At 35.4% G+C, this 19,211-nt stretch overlaps 1 protein-coding gene across 2 annotated transcripts in view; it reads left to right on the top strand.

Annotated features, from left to right (window-relative positions):
• The first annotated feature begins 274 nt into the window (after nucleotides 1–274).
• Nucleotides 275–19,211, top strand: part of LOC139717423 (CMP-N-acetylneuraminate-poly-alpha-2,8-sialyltransferase-like) — a 44,497-nt gene continuing 25,560 nt past the window's right edge. For both annotated transcript variants that reach the window (XM_071628922.1, XM_071628923.1), the window contains exons 1-4: nucleotides 275–652; nucleotides 1,487–1,600; nucleotides 3,401–3,591; nucleotides 15,286–15,399. In XM_071628922.1, the coding sequence (XP_071485023.1) occupies nucleotides 1,550–1,600; nucleotides 3,401–3,591; nucleotides 15,286–15,399 (356 nt within the window). In that variant the 5' untranslated portion in view covers nucleotides 275–652; nucleotides 1,487–1,549. The remainder of the gene's footprint in view (nucleotides 653–1,486; nucleotides 1,601–3,400; nucleotides 3,592–15,285; nucleotides 15,400–19,211) is intronic.

The following is a 19,211-nucleotide window of genomic DNA, read 5'->3' on the forward strand; positions in this document are numbered from 1 at the left end:
ATACATCTTTTTTGCGGACTTTGCCACTGCAATATAACACATTGTCTGTATCAAGGTTCGATCGCAATCAGCAAGCCTGATAAAGGCTCTCGGAAGAAGCAGATTTCGCCATTTTTAACTGACATTAAGTGTTTATTATTCACTATACAATTTTTATAGTCATAGTCAACAGTGTGCGCTGTTATCGCTGAGGTCAGTTTGACTTTGCGCATGCACGTTATATATGTATAAGTATGTTACAATCATCATGTACGTATACCCCCTGAATCTATATGATGCGCGAGAAGTGTATATCGATGCATGCGAATGAATCAATCGTGTGATTATCTTACATGCACTTCAGCTGTCTAATTAGCCAGTATCCCACTTGTACTTTCATCCATGACACTAACCCTAACAAAAGACACATCCATGGAGTCTTAATAATTTATGAGTGTCCTGTGAGTATAAAACCGTGCGTCGTTATGAAGCGTCGGTCCAACTGGGTATATCGTCTTCTGTTAAGAACAGAACATGCCTATTGCGTCTCTGGTATATTAACGTTCGTTTTTCACCTATCTTCTTCGACTTGGATATTCGACTGGGAGTGAAATGATTGACATCTATATGAATATCATTCCTATGGACAGAAAGCTGCAATCTACTATTTCATGTGAGTAGCTATATACTCTACAACAGCTATTTTGAAGTAGCCCACGCGTTTAAATAAGTCCGTCGGAACGATTATAATATTACACAGCGTAGTCCCTAACACATAGGGCTGATATGACCCGAACTGTTCGTTCAGACAAATACACGGAAACACCGAGTTCACCTATATTTCGCTTCCAGCTTCCCAAAAGAAAAACTCATGGCAGTGGTGTAGTTTGTGTCTTATTTTGAAAGCCACAGTGATTCGTGGTAGCTTATCTGAATCAGGCTTCTATGACTAGTGGAGAAACTGCACAAATCTACAAAACAAAAATCTAACAAGGCGTTCAATATTTTAGATGTTTGTTTTTAAAGGTCTAAATAACGTATCTTCAGGGTTTTTTTATAGTGATGTTTTCAGGTATATCTCTGAGAGGCATGATATTCAAACAAAGATCTTGCAGTGATGAAGTGTAGTACGGAATAATGCTCTGTGTATAGTTTCACGTAAGCTCTGGAATCAATTACCATTGTTTTGATATTAAGGAAATATACTGTTAAGACCTTAAGTTTAAATCAAGGAAGTATTTTATGTACCTGCACTTCATGTTGTCTAAGTAGGAAATGATAATATTTTGTTATTTTTAGGTACCATTTTCATAATTATAATATTGTTAGCCGAGTTTGTTCATGGCATTTTTAAACAGTTCGTGATATAGAAAGTGTATAAAGTGAATTCTGTAAGTCATGTGTTTTTAGTCTCTGTATTGTCACTTACATTGCGATTCTTGATGTTTCTTATGCCGATGTGAATATTGTAATTTATTGTTACCATGTAATTGTTATTTTGACCCAGGACCCCACTGGAAAACAACCTCTCTTTAGTTGGATTATTCTGGCAAACCATTAAATAAAATTAATGAAACACCAAGAACCAAGCTTTCGTGGTCAGAATAAGGACTACTGTTACGTGAGTAATAATATCCCTACCGTCAATCAATTTTGCTATTTGCAAGTCCACACAATATCTTTGATATCTTATTTTAGATTCAAAGTTTTTATTTCAGTTGAAATGTATGTTTTCATTGCTTGCATATATATATCCGGAGGAATATACAAGCTCATAGGAAAGATATCGAGCCAATTAGAGCAGAGTTATCAACAACGTAATAATTGCAGGGCTTTGTCTCCTACTCCACATGCATTTACCAAATATGTTAAATCTAAAGATGAAATAAAATGTGACCGCAATAGGAGAAAACAAAGGGAAGGAAGAGAGAGAGAGAGAGAGAGAGAGAGAAATAGAGAGAGTGGAAGATACAGTTGTCAGGTAACGATTAGGACATTGTGGGCATTGTGGTCTGTGAGCATATTGTGCAAATGGATTGAACGTAGGTAGAAAGGGATTCTCGTTTGGTCAGTTGGTTTGCTGTTCTCTAATTACGAGATTGTGTTTGTACAATTGTGTTTGTGCAATTATGTTGGAGTCATCGTATACTGAAGGGATGCAGCCTCTATGACTTCGCTGTGGGTGCTGTCTCTTGTCTTGGCATAGATCTTAATGAAGGTCACTGGGCTCAAACGATGATATGATTGTTTCTCTCTCTCTTTCTCTCCCTCTCTCTCTCTCTCTCTCTGTCTCTCATGAAATTGTCCAGTCATTTCCCATTAGCTAAATTTAAGCATGGAGCTACAGTAGCTCCATGATTTAAGTTACCGTAGTAACATAATATATACGATATGTATAACGTTGCATACGACGACAATTTCAATTACTTGTACTGTCTGACTACGTAATGAGTACATCAAAGAATGTATAACGCGACGATATTCAAAGAAATGATTGGACAGCACACTTAGATTCCCTCTCGAAAATGACACGCAATAAATTAACAATGAGACTGCATGTGGAAAAGCCTTATCGTTGATAAGCTACACGGTTCAACTATGGGTCAAAATCACGTGATATTATTATATTTTACAAAAAAATAATGATGAGGAAGTTAAAATAGTAATAGATTAAAATGATATTGTTTCCGTGCGTTCAGTTAGTCATCATGAACTCTATTACAGTGTATGCAAATGCAGTTTGAAAAACAAACTTTGATTCGCTATCGAAAGCGACAAGCAATAAATGTGCTCCTTTCGATTTTTTTTTTCTCACAAAAGGGGATTTGCTGTTGACATAGTTGATGCGAAACTAAGATGTTTGTGGAGATTTTAGGCAACAACGTTTACATCCGAAAGGTTGTGTATTTGTGGTTGGAAATTGTCAAATGAAATAATTCATACTAATTTTGAAATATCTGAGTATTTTTAGTGGCTGCTATGCTGCCTTAAAGGGATGGTACAGTATAAAGTGGTGGGGATGAGGATTAGGCTTTTAGCTTTTAACTTTTTGCGAGATACAACAAGAAACTACCTATGAAATAGTACGAAGTATAACATTCTAAGAGGAATGTGAAGTGTATTTGCTGAAAATCGGTTTTGGAATTGCTGAGACATCCAACAACAAGTAAAACAAAGCGATCATAACAAAAGCCTTGGTGCCCCCTTTTTTTTAGGATCACTCTGATGTGGATATCTTGCAAAATCAAATTTCATCAAATAAACGCTGAATTCCACTTTCACCGGTTTCTCATTATCTCACCAAAAATATAAGAAACCTAAAGTTTCGTCTCAACCAAAACTATACGATCCCTTTAATTCCGCGATACTCTTTCAGGAATTTATATTAACTTGCCCGTGTTATATCTCCAACTTCCTCCAGTCTCTGACAGACACCATTAAGATGAATGAGATCGGTTTCAAGCTAGTTATGTTCCTTGGAACGGTTGCGACAACCACCACCACTATTTACATTTCACTTACCGGCGACAGCAGGTACCACCAGCTGACTGATATATCGTACAGTGAAGTGAGCTTGAGAGAACTCTTGCCGAATACGTCACTGTTCAGAAGGTAAGAAAATAAAAGCCAAAAAATTAAAATCGCTCATTTTCTCCTCCCCTCTCTTTCTTTGTCTCACTGTACACACACATACATATACTCACTCACACAGATTATCATGAAATTACTTGTAACAGCCATACGCCAGTTGATGTGCTATCGGTATTTTATGCTCCTGGAACTATGTATGTGTGCCATATTAGAATCGAAACATCTAGCAATTAAGTGCTCTCTTGTGAATTCAAGAGGAATATATTTCTGTCCCATACAAAGAATATGAGATAAATAAAGCAAGTTTGGAAATGAGGAAACGGGTGTGATCGTCCTTTACGTACATGACGTGAATACGAACATAATTATAGACATACATAAGATATATATATATATATATATATATATATATATAACACATAGTAACTTCACTCTTCTATGAAGTGTTTGAAAATTGTTCTTTTGATTCAAATTGTCATTGTCATCAATAATTTTAAGGAAAGAAGAATACCCTGGAGTTGTAAGACCATATTCTGCCCTAATCTCAAATGTATCCGGCTAAAATTGAGTCAGCCATATTTAAGTGGTCGATGTGGAGAAGTGAAAGAAATGCTTTCATTCATGCAGCCACCCGTGTCTCTATTCTACTTTATTTTTATTCATTATCTATGATTCTACTCAAAGATCATAATATACGAAATAAATGCCACCGGCACCAAAGGGCGCCACAGTTTTTTTTTTTTTCATGTTTTGTGTATAAAGTGCATTATTCTTGTGTTGTAAATTCGGGACCCCGTGGAAGAACAGTCATATATTGCAGATAAGACTGAACGGGCAATCCCCCGTTTCTTCATACTGTACGTATAGTATGCAACTCGTGTGTACTCTTTTTTTTTTATCTGAAGACGGAAATAAAAACAAACAAGCTAACAGACAAGCGTAGGTAGCAGATGATGACGTGCCATGTTGAAGTTAACATAACATCTTACACATTGGGAACAATGAGCACATCATTAAATTTATCATGAATGGTTTGCCATCTGTTCATGTTCGAGATAATGTTATCAGCGCTCCTACATATACATCAAGTTTCAAGATTCAAGTTCGGAAATAACCGGAGGGCCAAACCCCAAAAAGTCGCTTACTTAACGAGTGAGTCGCACTCTCTCTACAAACTAAGTAGACCATGCTTATTTTCAAGTTTTTATTGTAACAAACAACATTCCACTGGTCTACCTCAAAAAATTTGTTGCGAAAGCCTCCAAATCCAAGATGGCGTCCAAGATGGCCGCCATATTTACTGAATTTGTTATTTGAAAGATAGAATTTGATTGAAAGATCAGATTTCAACAAATGTGATGTCATATGAAAGAGAATAAAATTTTCTACAAGTTGATACCATTTTTGTGGGTTATTGTGATAAGTGGATTGAGATTTTAAGGAAAAAACACTCATTTTTTGATATTTTTCTGAAAAAAGGAAAATCATGAAAATGCTTGATTCAGCATAAATCAGAGAAAGACTGAAGGATTATCTTGAAACGTTTCAAGAATGTTGTTTGACATATAATTAATATTTGGAGAAAATTAGGGGTCAGTACCGTTTTTGGTTCAGGAGTTATAATGTCTCAAACTTGAAAACTCACTATGTAAAAATGGCCACTTTAGTTGTAACAATACCTTGTTGGTCGTAAAAAGAGCCTGCGCGCGCCAAGACTACTACACGCACCACTGACACTGGCGCTTGTAGCAGTGCCAGTGGTGCGTGTAGTAGTCTTGGCAAACGCAGACATTTTCTTTGACAAACAAGGGTTTGTGCCTGCAAACTAACTTTTCAGGTGACGCTAATTGCTATTATTTCAAAGTAGATTGTTCTGAAGCAGATGAGATGAAGCAAAAATATCTTTCAAATAGAGGTAGAAGCTTGAAACAACCTTGCTATAGAAAGTTTAAAACAAAATCTGGATCAATCACTCAAAAAATTCAAGATTGCAGGCCATCAAAGCTGGCATAGTGTATTGCGCCAAAGTAAATGTATCATTTCGATTTTGATACAATTTTGTCTGTTTTGCTGTCTATTTATATGGTTTATATATACTCGAGTATTCTGAACATTTTACTGCTATTTCAAACCATCTTAGGTTTTTACGGAGACATTTTTTTCAGAATGCACCATGAATATTTCTCTAAAAAGTTAAAAAAAATAAATTAAAAATGTTTATGAAAACCCTGCAGAAATTAACATCTTTCCCATATAATCAATATTTGGAGAAAATTAGAGGTCAGTATTGTATTTGGTTCAGGAGTAATAATGTCTCAAACTTGAAATCCCATTTTACATAATATGCATTTACACGCATCTGTTCCCAAAGACGTCACAGAGGCTCAAATCTAAGATCGTGCTTACTTTTCGAGTTCCACTCTCTCTATAAACAAGACCATACATAATATTAAGCATACTAAGCAATGTTCCATAAGTACACCTCAATAGATTTGTTGCAAAAACCTCCAAAGTACAGATGCGGTCCAATAGGGCCGCCATTTTTGTTGAAATTAACATTTCAAACATAAAATTTGATAGAGACATTGGATTGCAACACATTTGATGTCATATGAAGGAGAGTAAAACTTCCTAAAAGTTGATGCCACTTTAGCTGTGTATTGTGATAAATTTGGGGGGATCCATATTTTTATATTGTTTTGAAAAAAGGAAGAAATGTGAAAATGCATGATTTAGTATTTATCAAAGAAGAACTGAAGAATTATTTTGAAACCTGCGATTGAGATTGAGATTTACTGAGATTGAGACATAATTCATATTTCTGGAATTACAGGCAATATCATACACTATTGACAAGTTAACGTCTAAAACTTGAAAAAATTACATTTATATGCATTATAAATTTTGCATACAATGTGTTTACATGGTCACATGTAATACTGTAACGGTCTAGTGACTTGCAAGTACATGCAAACTAACTTTTCATGCCAAGTGGTAGGTGACGATTATCGCTATTACTGTAGCATTTCATTATAGTAGATTGTTCTGAGGCAGATAAAATTGAACAGAAAGTATTTTCCAAAAAGAGATAGGAGCTTGGAATTTGGCACAAATTTTGCCAATGTGTAATATTTAGCGATAAAAATAGTATCCACACAAAATTAAAGATGGCGGCAATTAATCGAGGTTGTCGTTCACGGCATTATTTACCATTAGTGCACGTAAAACAAAAACCCAGCTTTACTTAATTCCTCAAACTAGTTCTAAACTGTGAGTTAGGGATAGAACAACTAATGTACGAACTGAAATCAGTATAATTAATGCTAAATATTGTTAGATATACTAAATAGATCTGATAAGAATGTTTTTTTTATATACTAAATTGTCAACAGTTATGGCTATGGTTTATTGAAAAGCAATGGTAATATCTCCGTATGTTTTAGGCTTTAATGGTAGAATGTTTTGTAATACAACTAACCTGCACATATAAATCGAATGTGATATCTCTCCCAATGGTAGAATACCTTTAGTGTGTTGCGTCAACGTTAAATCTCAACTTATAACTTATAATTTGATATATTTTTTTAATCTTCTTATATTGCTGTCTATTACATGTTCCTATACATCCGAACGATATTGTGCTAGTGTAAACCATATTGAGGGTCTTTTTTTTGGGGGGGGGGGTGGAGCTCATTCCAGTGTTAGGGTAAGGCCCGATCTTTGATAAAAAAGAAATGCTTCTGTATCAAAGATATGCTTTTTTACTTGTATGTTACTCTACTGTTGTAGAAACGCCTGAATGATGATGGTATATGTGTAATAATGTCTGATCCGTAGATGTCCTTGAAAGCCCTTCTGATCCGAACCCCCCCCCCAAAAAAAAAAAAAAAAAAATGATAAAATAAAAATCCGACATGGCGGCAATTTCTCAACTTTGTTGTGCGAAATGTGTTGTGCGAAATTACTTTTCAGTATATTGTTCGAATAATATTGTCCAAATTGATTATTCGTGCTGTATATTCACATTTACAAATAAGCATGCTGAAACTGTATTTTCTGTTACCAGATTTTTCTTACATTGTTTTTAGGCTGATTTCATGTGGGTTATAGTGTCACAATTGATCTGAGCTTATGCCATTGGTAGATGCTTTCCCATATTAGATATCAGGATCACTCGAGAGTGAAAATGTTCATTTTCATTCATTTTAGAGTGACCTCGGGGATCACTCGAAGAGTGACAAGTGATCCCTAAGGCAGGGCTCGACACTAACGGTGGTCCGGTGGCCCGGGGCCACCAAAAACGCACGTCGGGCCACCAAAATGTCAGAAATGAAGAACATAGGTGGCCTGATCGGGCCACCAAAAAAGATCGGATATTTGCCTTTGGGCCACCAAAAGTAAAAGTTAGTGTGGAGCCCTGCCTATTAAGGTCACTCTTAAATGAGTGAAAATGAACATTTTCACTCAAAAGTCACTCCAATTTCACTCTAAATTCACCGTTTTCTTGTTATTCACTCCTCACATCAAAAGCAAAAACTTCCACTCGATTTGGTTTGGTTTTTTTTTTCTTTTTCGGGGAGTAGAATATCACTGGTTCTAAAAATGTGTCCATAAAAACCTAAGACGGTTTAAGATAGCACAACAGACAAAATTGTATCAAAAACAAAATAATACATTTACTTTGGCGCAATTTTATACACCATGTCAGCTTTGATGGCCTGCAATCTTGAATTTTTTGAGTGATTGATCCAGATTTTGTTTTAAACTTTCTATAGCAAGGTTGTTTCAAGCTTCTACCTCTATTTGAAAGATATTTTTGCTTCATCTCATCTGCTTCAGAACAATCTACTTTGAAATAATAGCAATCAGCGTCACCTGAAAAGTTAGTTTGCAGGCACAAACCCTTGTTTGTCAAAGAAAATGTCTGCGTTTGCCAAGACTACTACACGCACCACTGGCACTGCTACAAGCGCCAGTGTCAGTGGTGCGTGTAGTAGTCTTGGCGCGCGCAGGCTCTTTTTACGACCAACAAGGTATTGTTACAACTAAAGTGGCCATTTTTACATAGTGAGTTTTCAAGTTTGAGACATTATAACTCCTGAACCAAAAACGGTACTGACCCCTAATTTTCTCCAAATATTAATTATATGTCAAACAACATTCTTGAAACGTTTCAAGATAATCCTTCAGTCTTTCTCTGATTTATGCTGAATCAAGCATTTTCATGATTTTCCTTTTTTCAGAAAAATATCAAAAAATTAGTGTTTTTTCCTTAAAATCTCAATCCACTTATCACAATAACCCACAAAAATGGTATCAACTTGTAGAAAATTTTATGCTCTTTCATATGACATCACATTTGTTGAAATCTGATCTTTCAATCAAATTCTATCTTTCAAATAACAAATTCAGTAAATATGGCGGCCATCTTGGACGCCATCTTGGATTTGGAGGCTTTCGCAACAAATTTTTTGAGGTAGACCAGTGGAATGTTGTTTGTTACAATAAAAACTTGAAAATAAGCATGGTCTACTTAGTTTGTAGAGAGAGTGCAACTCGACCTCTGTTTTTAGCTTTTGGCCCCCCGGTTAAAATGATTCATTGCCATTCCAAACTACACCAAGAAGGTGTGTGTTTGTTAGGGGAGATATTTTAACCAGGTCAAGCTGCATGAATGTTAGTAATTATACAATAATAGATAAAAGCAATATGTAAACTAAACAATTGACATTCAATATGTAACACAAAAAAGTAATAACAATTTTAGATATTGCACCAGAAAATGCAGATGCAAAGTAGCCAAAAAGTTGATAGGGCAAAGGGAGTGATGAAATAATGCACCATTCAGCTTGTTATACAGCTTTTTATATAATGCTCAGTCCTATCCAGCCATCCACGCGCCAGAGCACCTTCCAATTACCGAAATCCCATGCACATGCACAACACACATACCACACCTACATCCAATAATCCGTAGAGGCAGTCTTGAAAAGTGCTCTAGCATTTACATGCCTGTATGGAATATTGACACAATAAAATGAAATGACATTGACACTTAGTAGAAATTATGTCTTTGCATGTTGCGAATTCCTATTTTATCGAAAGCTATAAGAACCTTAGGGCACTGTGGTATGATGGATTTGACCCGTGACTTCTAACCACTGCTAACGGCTGGTGTGTCTTATGTGCTCGTCGCTTTTAAAGGGATCGTATAGTTTTGGTTGAGGCCTAATTTTAGGTTTCTAACATATTTTTATTTTTTATTTTTTGGTGAGATAATGAGAAACCTCTTATGAAATATGAACGAGCATGTAATTCCATGAGGAATTCAACGTCTATTTGACGAAAATTGGTTTTGAAATGGCTGAGGATATCCAAAATAGAGCGATTCTAAGAAAGTGTGGGACCCACCTTTTATTACAATCGCTTTGTTTTACTTTGTTTTTGGATGTTTCAGTCATTCCAACCCGATTCTCATCAAATAAACTTTGAATTCCTCATAAAATGGTATGCTCTGTACTATTTCATAAGTATTTTCTTGGTATCTTGCAAAAATTTAAAAGCCCAGTTCTCATCTCCACCAATACTGTATCATCCCTTTAACCTATGAATGTGTGAAAATAGGTGTCTGGTAATGCTGGGATAACAAAAATAATGGCAGGGCTATCTAGATGAGCAGTACACACACTGAAGAGGCTATACAACGTGATTATTGAATAAGACCATGTTGTTAGCATCATTAACATCGTCATTGTTATCATTTTTATCATTACTCTTATAATGATATCATTATTGTTATTAGTGCTATCATCATTACATATTATTATCACCATTATATTTTGGCAGTTTTACTTGGTAACACTTTTTAGCTGCTATCGTAATCCATGTCTTTTCCTTAAAATAACAATAACATTCACATTGATAGTATGAAAATTATTTTTACAGTTAAGTGCACTAGTAGATGAAATAGTAAACAGTTTTTTTAACTCTAGATGGTGAAAAACCTTCGAAAAAGTACAATTATTACGTCGCAAAACGATATTCATCCACTGCATGTGTCATCCAATATTCCATCACTACATCCTCTTTGCATAACATTTTGTAGGAACTCATTTGAAATTCATGTATGCATGGCGCACTGCTCCTCTTTTTCTGCTATCAAGTGGTATAAATATGAATGGTACTACTCGAATACATCCCGTGATGTTTCCTGAAGCCGTGTGGCTTTGCGCTTTTTAAGCCATTCAGTTCATTTTCGGAACAAAAATTATTGTGCATTCATTTTCTATCCTAAGGGTGTAATGGGATTCTGGAAGGAGTAAACAGAATAATTCAAATAAATGTGAAGGTTTGTAATCAGTCCCGTCTCCAGTCAGCAAGATGAGTGTTTTTAGTGACCATAAGCCTAATTTGAGTCCATGCCTTTGGAACACGTTGGGCTAGCAGATCAATGAATCCTTTTTCTTTTCTCTCCATACTCCGTTACATTGCATTAAGTTTGGTAGAGTAAATATGTGCCGTTTTGTGTTGTGGATATACGACGTTCTTCTCTTTGAGAGATACGCACATTTAGAAGCCTTGAATTATGTCATGTGCCATATGGAGCATATTGTATGAGGCGTATAGTTTGTATGATTAGCATAATTGCACACTTTAGTTAATTGATCGTCCAATTCTGGATCACAGTGGATATAGGGCATAAACAGATCCAGTAAACTGCAAATAATTTGGTTTAATGGCGTATTCGCTTCGCACCACGGAAAAGCACGCGGGATGTGCTTGCAAAGTGTACCGTATGGACAATCCATTGACTTTGAGTGATCTATAAATCATTTCTATTTTATCAATTTCCTTTTGTGGCCGTCAGAAGGGAGACCGAGGACTGTTGACTAATTAATCATTTGCATTTACCGTCATCTAATAATAACGGTAATGATATTGGTCATAATAACTATACTGATTCTATGCCTTTGCCACATCGAAATGCTTGTGCTTATGGTGCTTCTCACTTGAATGTTTTGAAAGACAGACGAAACTATTTAGCATAAGATGATCCTACCTGAATTTCCAGCAAATGATATAGCTTAAAGCCTAGGCCGAGGCAGTAAATTATTAATCGCAAGCTAGCGAAAGCAAAACAACTTCAGTCGTTTGTTTTTTTTTTTGCCACATTATTGGGATGATACTGGAAATTTATTACTGAAATCTATATGCAATTTTCTTAAACGTTTAAGTCGATTTGTAAGTTGGAATTTTGAGATGAAAAAAAAAAGTCTCACTGTATCCAAAAGACTGAAAATCTGAAAGAGACAAGAAGATGAGCAAAGTCCTACGTTATATCGCCTGATGCAGATCACGCCAAAAATCCGTCAACAAAAATGTGGAATTGTTTTGGTTCATTTCAGGAATTTTTCGACAAATATTTTGTACTTATGAACCTTACATCAGCCAATGGGACGCCTAAAGACTTATCTATGCTATCAAATAAACCTCATGTATGTACATAGTCAAGTCTACATAACGGTAATGATCAGATCAGATAGTAAAGAAATATAACTTCCTGAGAATTATCGTACACTTACATTGTAAAACCATCCTTTCGTCATTCATTCACTCACTCACTCTCTCATTCTCCAACAGAAACGTACAGATATGATTTTTACAGAAAACATGTGTGTATAATGTTATCTACATTTGAATGTACAATAAACAAAATCTATAAGGACGCAGTTATCAAGGAAGGTAAAACAAAACCAAACATTTTGAGTACGTGAAAATGATGGAAATGGGGAGGAATGCTAAAGAAGCGACGTTGCATTCTCCAAAACATGATAACACAAGTTACATTATTGATATGCCATTACATGATAACACGAATTGCACAACTCAATTAGGAAATAAGAATTATAGAGATCTAACAAGCAATAAACAGACACCCGGACAATCCCAACACTAGCATGGCAATTCAAAGTTGCTGCATTGCACAGAATAGAAGTAAGAGAGAGAAAAGGAGGCAGAAAACAATGGACGGTATGAGACTGTACAGTCCCAACGAGTTTTACATGCCCTTGATTACATCTTTAAAATGGAATAAAGCGATATGCACGCTTGGAGACGAGTCGTGAATATATTGATGACCCTAAACTCTCCTTTTCCATTTGCCATCACGGCTTGATGAGGAAACTGTGCACCCATATTCTGAAAGTTATCAAGTAATAAATTTATATGTCAGCCAATGAATTGATTAAAAAAAAGCATAATGTCCTCGGGGACGTGTTTCCATCATTGATATTAAATACGTCGTATACGTAGACGTTCCCATAGATACATACAACACACACACACACACACACACACACACACACACACACACACACACACGTGAGCGTACACAGGAGGTACGGACAACGCAACCGGCGTTGCGTTGCTAGGAGTAGCTATGGGACCAGAGAGCGAACATCCGGCGTAGCAGTTCAATCCTATGCGATTTGAAAACTGCATGTATGGTGCGACGGTCTATGCGTCATGCACAAAGGATTTCTTTGCACACAGATAGATAAGAGAAATAATATGTGACCGTGCACCTCAAAACAAACATAAAGTCGCACACACTGATTTTGCGTGAGGTCTGAAAATAAGTGAAATGGGTCAACCTAGCCGATCTTGACTTTTTCATATTTTCTGAAAGAGGTCTTCTTTTAAATTATTTTAAAATTTAGTATCATAAAACGGGCAGGAAATTGTGTTTTTTAGCAGTTTATCTCGAACATTTTTGGTAGGAATAGTCTGATTAGGTGTGTCTTTAGAATCCCTTTTTCATTTATGAAAAACCTGGTCCACACTCTTCATTTTCAACTCTAATAAATTTTGAAAGGATAGTGCTACTGCTTTGGAAGTTGGCATTAATCATGGACAGAATATGTTAATGGGGCATGCTTAATTTCAATTTAATCTGATAATCCCTTCATTGTTGTTACTCTGGTGGTTTAGTTCCTGTTTTTTATCCCATTCATCGCTCAGCCAGCACGGTTTGGTAAAGATTAAGCGCTTGAATAGACACTGTACTTCAGAGCCTCTTTTCTCAGTTTACACTTTTCCTGAGTTTGTGCTTTCTTTCCAATATTTAGATAGGTTAGGAGAGTCCATTTGATTTTAGTCATACATCATTTTAAAGCTTAAAGTCTGCCCTTTCAGAATATGGTCTTAACTAAAAATGTATGTCTGGCGACTTTGTGTTTGTTTTGAGGTGCAGGGTCACATATTGTAGCAGTGCAAGATTACATCATTATGTAATTATATTGCCATATAATTGTAACACCGATGACAATAGAATTCATGACAGTAAAATGGAAACTTGATGCTTCGGCTAATAACAAAGGTAACAGTAGGCGTAGGTATATTAAAAATGTGTTGCTTGCTCTCTGTGGACGAAATCAATTCATCGTGAGAATAATGTCATAAACTATGTCTGCTATACCAACCCTTTATCAAGGTGTGTTGTTATCATGTCTGTAATACACGAATGAACTGTAAGTATTCGGCTTGAATTAGTTTCTATGTAATCTTGACGCATGATTACGTAAATGAAAATAATAGTAAAATTAATTTATACCAAGTTTTGAGACAATTAAGCGGTAAGTTTGGTATTGGTGAGCTGAAACGATGGCGGTCGTGCATTGTATAATACTGGAAAGGCATATTTCACTGTGCTCTTTTTGGTTCAGCATCACAAAAGCAGATTCGTTCGATACTATATTTTCTGCATAACATGTAAAGAGAAAAGATTCATTTGATTGTTAATTCAGAATCAGTTATTAGTTAGTCGGAAAAAAGTGTAAATTCTACTAAAGCATGCACAGTAGTTCAAAATATCATCAAAATCAGATTAAAATCAGGGAAGTTATGAAATTTTCGGCTTATATTAAGCAGCATATATTGAATACTAGATCGTATATTCTAAACTCGAGTGTTTATATACGTGATGAATTTTCAACTGCACATTATCTATTAGACAGTCATATCATTGTTTGCTCTTTCCAAATCATAAAGTTCATACAATTATCGATATACTGTCATACCCTGAATTTCCACAATAAGATTAAATCAAGATTTTCAAGTTCACTCCTAGCTGATTTTGTCATTGTCATAGCAAAAGTTTATAGTAGCATGACAACATTATTTGTTTGATGTTATCTATCAATACCAATAGGTATTCATTGTTTTTTATTTGTTACATCCATTGCTACGAGATTTTATATAAAAGAAGTGTACTGTTTTGGATTAGTACAATTGAACAGCTATGTTTTGATACAGGGGACATGTAAGAATCAGAATCACTATATAGCTGTATTAGAATGCAGTGATTCTATTTTGCCTGTTTGCTTTGTACGTTGTACAAAATAACGTTGTAAGCGTCTCAGCCGTTTGACTGCTATCTATTATGCTGGACAGACTGTAACTTTACAAAATAACCATTTCATTTCATTTTACAAGTCTCGAATGAAAAGCTAATGTTGACTGTCTTTACTGTGGATCATTGCCTGGCAGAATTTCTTAAAAGAGCATTTTATGCCACCCTGTTTGAGTAATACACAGTGATAGAACTAATGTTAATGTATTATAGTGTAAGAGTACTGCCCAGATTCCTTGATGATAAGTCCGATCTTATGGATTAACAGCATACATGCTTTCTCATTTTTTTTTAAATTTATACAGAGCGTGCACTTTCGGAATCAAGGATGATAGGCAGATGGATGACTATCTACCTCAACTAGTCATCTACGGAACAGATATTCCTGCAGAAGCTCCTTCGAGGTCCGACCACAATTTGTGAGTACTTGGCTTTAATTTTCCTCCCTTTACCATCAATTTATATTTTATCTTTATTCTTCGACAAAACAGAATGTTCACTTTACTATTTTTGTATCAAATGAATAATGAAAACAATGCATTGCATGATGAACAGAGCATACAATAGCGAAATAAATATAATTGATCACCAAAGCGAATGAAATGCAATCTACGCAGAACGTAAGGACCCACTTAAAAGACAATGTTGGCCCCTTGGAGAGAAATGAATACGAAATACAGGTTCGCAGCTTACTAAAGAGACAAAACTGACATGAAATCACGACAACATGGGACGAGACTGACATATCAACAAGACAACTGAAGAGACAAGTAGCCTATAGGCAACTGTGGCAGTGACTTTAGGGGAATTGCGGAAATGACATGAAGAGAGACAAAGCTATAGACAAAGGAGGTGAAAATTGCACTTGCCTAATCACGGACTCTAAAGGTAGAAATGTTTGAGGTAATGTCAAAAGTTTTGTTTGGAACTCTTCCCTCTTCTCTCTGTGTTTTTCTCTGTATATGTTTGATATATATATATATGGGTGAAAACGTTGAACGATGTACAATTGGGCAAATCAGGGGTCAAAATTAAAACATGTGACTCATTGATATAGATATATCTCAGTGAAATGTCATTATTGTCAGCTTTCTTGCAAACCCAATTATACTGGGATATCTCCAAGGGTGTTGTTCTTATTCAAGGTTAAATAGAACTGTGACATAATGGCGAACGTCTCTGACTAAAATAAACATCGTTTTAGTGAAAATTCAAATGAAGGGTGTAAAAACATTCAAATGAAGATAGTTTAATCTTTTTCATACTTTCGAAGACTGTGTTAATTTGTTCCTAAAATATTGTTTACCTCCTGTGAGGTTTACAAAAGCTAATACACATGGAAGTTAAAGAAAAAGTGGAGTTTTTGTCATTTAAGCAGAGATTTTCATATTTTTATCTTCACTTTCATCTCATTTGAACAAAACATGTAGCAGGGGTCTCATTTGTTTAAATGTTAATGTTCAGTAGATACTAATAATGAATTTAGTGCATTTCGTTTGATCAAATCACCATAAAAGCCCTATACAGACGCTGGAAGTAAGCCATGTTTTGATCAGAGACGTTCTGGTTTCACTCATAGACGTTCCTCAGACATAGGCAATACAAATGATGTCCTTTGATCCATATTTAAGAGTTTTGTGAGCAAACAACATTTTCCTTTATTAAACACATGTTAATCTTTTGTCAACAATTCAGAATGGTAATTTCAACTTGAATTATTTTTCATACTAACTGATTGTAACTACGAATCTCCAAATTGTAAGAGGAATTTCGATTTCTGCACCAAAAATCCACAAGCCTGTTCTTGATATATTATTCAGATCTTACAACACCTTTTAATGACAGACAACAAAATTACATGAAAAATTTGCAATTTCAACTACTTTACCTAATTACTCATTTATATCAGAGACATTTGCTTTTCCATCAGGGACGTTTCGGCTGTAAGTTATCACTAAAATTAAGCATCAAACTCCCTATTTTAAAAGATGCTCGCAACTAGACATTCCACATTCATTGAGAAATCATTTACCTAGGCCTAAATGTCAAGAATTGTTGTTTTTCTAATGATGACCACTTTTTTGCATTTTACCTTCAGGTGTATATGCAGGTGTGCCCACACGCTATCAATTTTGTATATGTTTGCTTCCAATTGTAGTTCAAATCTATAACAAAGGTAAACACAAATTTATTGATACTAATTTAATTTGACCCCTTAGTCTAAAATATGATTGTATGAGTATAAGCCAGTTTGGATTTTCATTAGGGACCGTACCTGGGCCACTGTTATGATGTCGTCTCAGAAAGCTGCAAATTAACCTTTGCTTATCCTTGAAGCATCAAATTTCGCTGCGCTTTTTTTCATACTATGGCAGATATAAATTGTAAACAATGTAATGCACTTGCCACAACACCAAACTCAAAAGAATATCGACAGTATGGTACAGCAACTGTTTGTTGACCAAAAGTGAACTGAAAACCTCTTTTAAGAGGTTGACAATGATAACATAACAATATCACAATTTTTATCTGTCACATCGTTAGGGGATTATTAATCCTTCTTCCTTCAACTCAAAGGCGATGCATTATAGTGTTCATAGTGGAAACTAGGTAAGGGACATTCTTAATAGACGTTTTCTTGTTTCATCACAGACGTTAGTAATTTTCCTTTTCTCATGTATTTGGCTTACAAACCTTAAAAATATCACTAGAATATTTCACCTTACTTCCAAAGGAAAAAGCTTCATTAAAGGGGAAATTCAGCCCAAATGTATAAAGTTATTCGCTGATAAGAAAGAAAATCATACGGGCTCCACAAAAATGAGAAGGTTGTGACATTTTGAAGTTTCGCTAGTTCTTCAGTAAACAGTTTTTGAATGGTCATTATGAATCTGCAAATGGCAAAATGAGCATGTCATCCCCTCACAACTTGCCATAACATTTGAACATAATATTTTGAAATTTCCAGTTTTTCATTCAAACATAATTATGCCCCAGGCTTAAATCCGGGTATATATGTAACTGATCACTATTCCGAAGGTAATCAACCAGGAATAACATTATGTTTTAGATTTCAATGCCAGAAACATTAAATTTTCGCTATTTTTTGTACACGATCAATGGAAAATGGAGAGGTTATGACATGGTTAGCTCACTCATTTGCATATTCTCATCCACTGTACAAAAACCTTATTTGCAGAAATTGGCAAAAATTCAAAAAGGCAGTTAAGTAAGGGTGCAATTAAACATAATTAAGGGTTCAAGTGTGTCCTGCCATTGTTTCAAATTGGGTGCAAATTATTTGAACCTTTACTTCTTAGCGTATAAGCCTCAAATTTCACAGGCTCAAAAGCAAACGTAGTGACGTGCATTAAAAACGGAGTCGGCATTATTACATTGAACTAAATTTCTCCTTCATTTGGTATTCAATGTCCTCAATCAGTGCATAGTATCGACTGTGTCGCTTGCGACACCTGAAACCGGGGTTGGGAAAGTCATTATTGTGTAAACAGATGGCACCTCCAAGATATCCGTCCGGTCTTGCCAGTACACCGTACCACGGCTGTGGTCTGGAACTTGTAGGCTCCATAAACATGACTGAGACTAAAGATCCTAAACAGGATATTCGGAGTGTTTACAATCCATCCGGTCTTCCCATCTTGCTGTAAGAAAAAAAAAATAGAGTAAAAATGATATTAAAGTTAACTTGCCATGCACTGGAGCAATTTACGCACAAAATGAACGTCTCTGATCAAAATTATAAAATCAACATTGTTTTTAGATTGCGCAAATTACCTAGAACAATGTATGTATACGAGGGCCATCTACTGTGGAATAATGAAAGATCTACTCCCAATTGTAGTAGTTGAAAATATGTAAAACGTCCCGTATAACGTCTCTGACGTAAACATCTTTGCTTATCAGTACTTAATGGGTTTGATTTTTACAAGATATTAGCACTATATTTGGATTGAGGAACCTATGTGCTACAAACGTAGGCAGCAATTCGCCATGATGGGTCATTAATATTGGTTTGAGAACAGATCTTATTTGTTCAGAGAACGTCCCTGACCTAAACCTGTTTTTCTTACATTTCTGCTTCTCTCACAAAAAATACGTAATTCAAAGTGACTACTACATTATAATTATAGACTACAGACCTATTACTAGTCATAAAACACAGTTTCTGTCCAGGCAATGTGTTTACACTTGCTCAATCAACAGAAAACCT

This window comes from Diadema antillarum, unplaced genomic scaffold (genome assembly GCF_040938485.1).
Source record: "Diadema antillarum isolate AM-2024a unplaced genomic scaffold, OU_Dant_1.0 scf00000075, whole genome shotgun sequence".
In the NCBI taxonomy this organism is placed as follows: Eukaryota; Metazoa; Echinodermata; class Echinoidea; order Diadematoida; family Diadematidae; genus Diadema; species Diadema antillarum.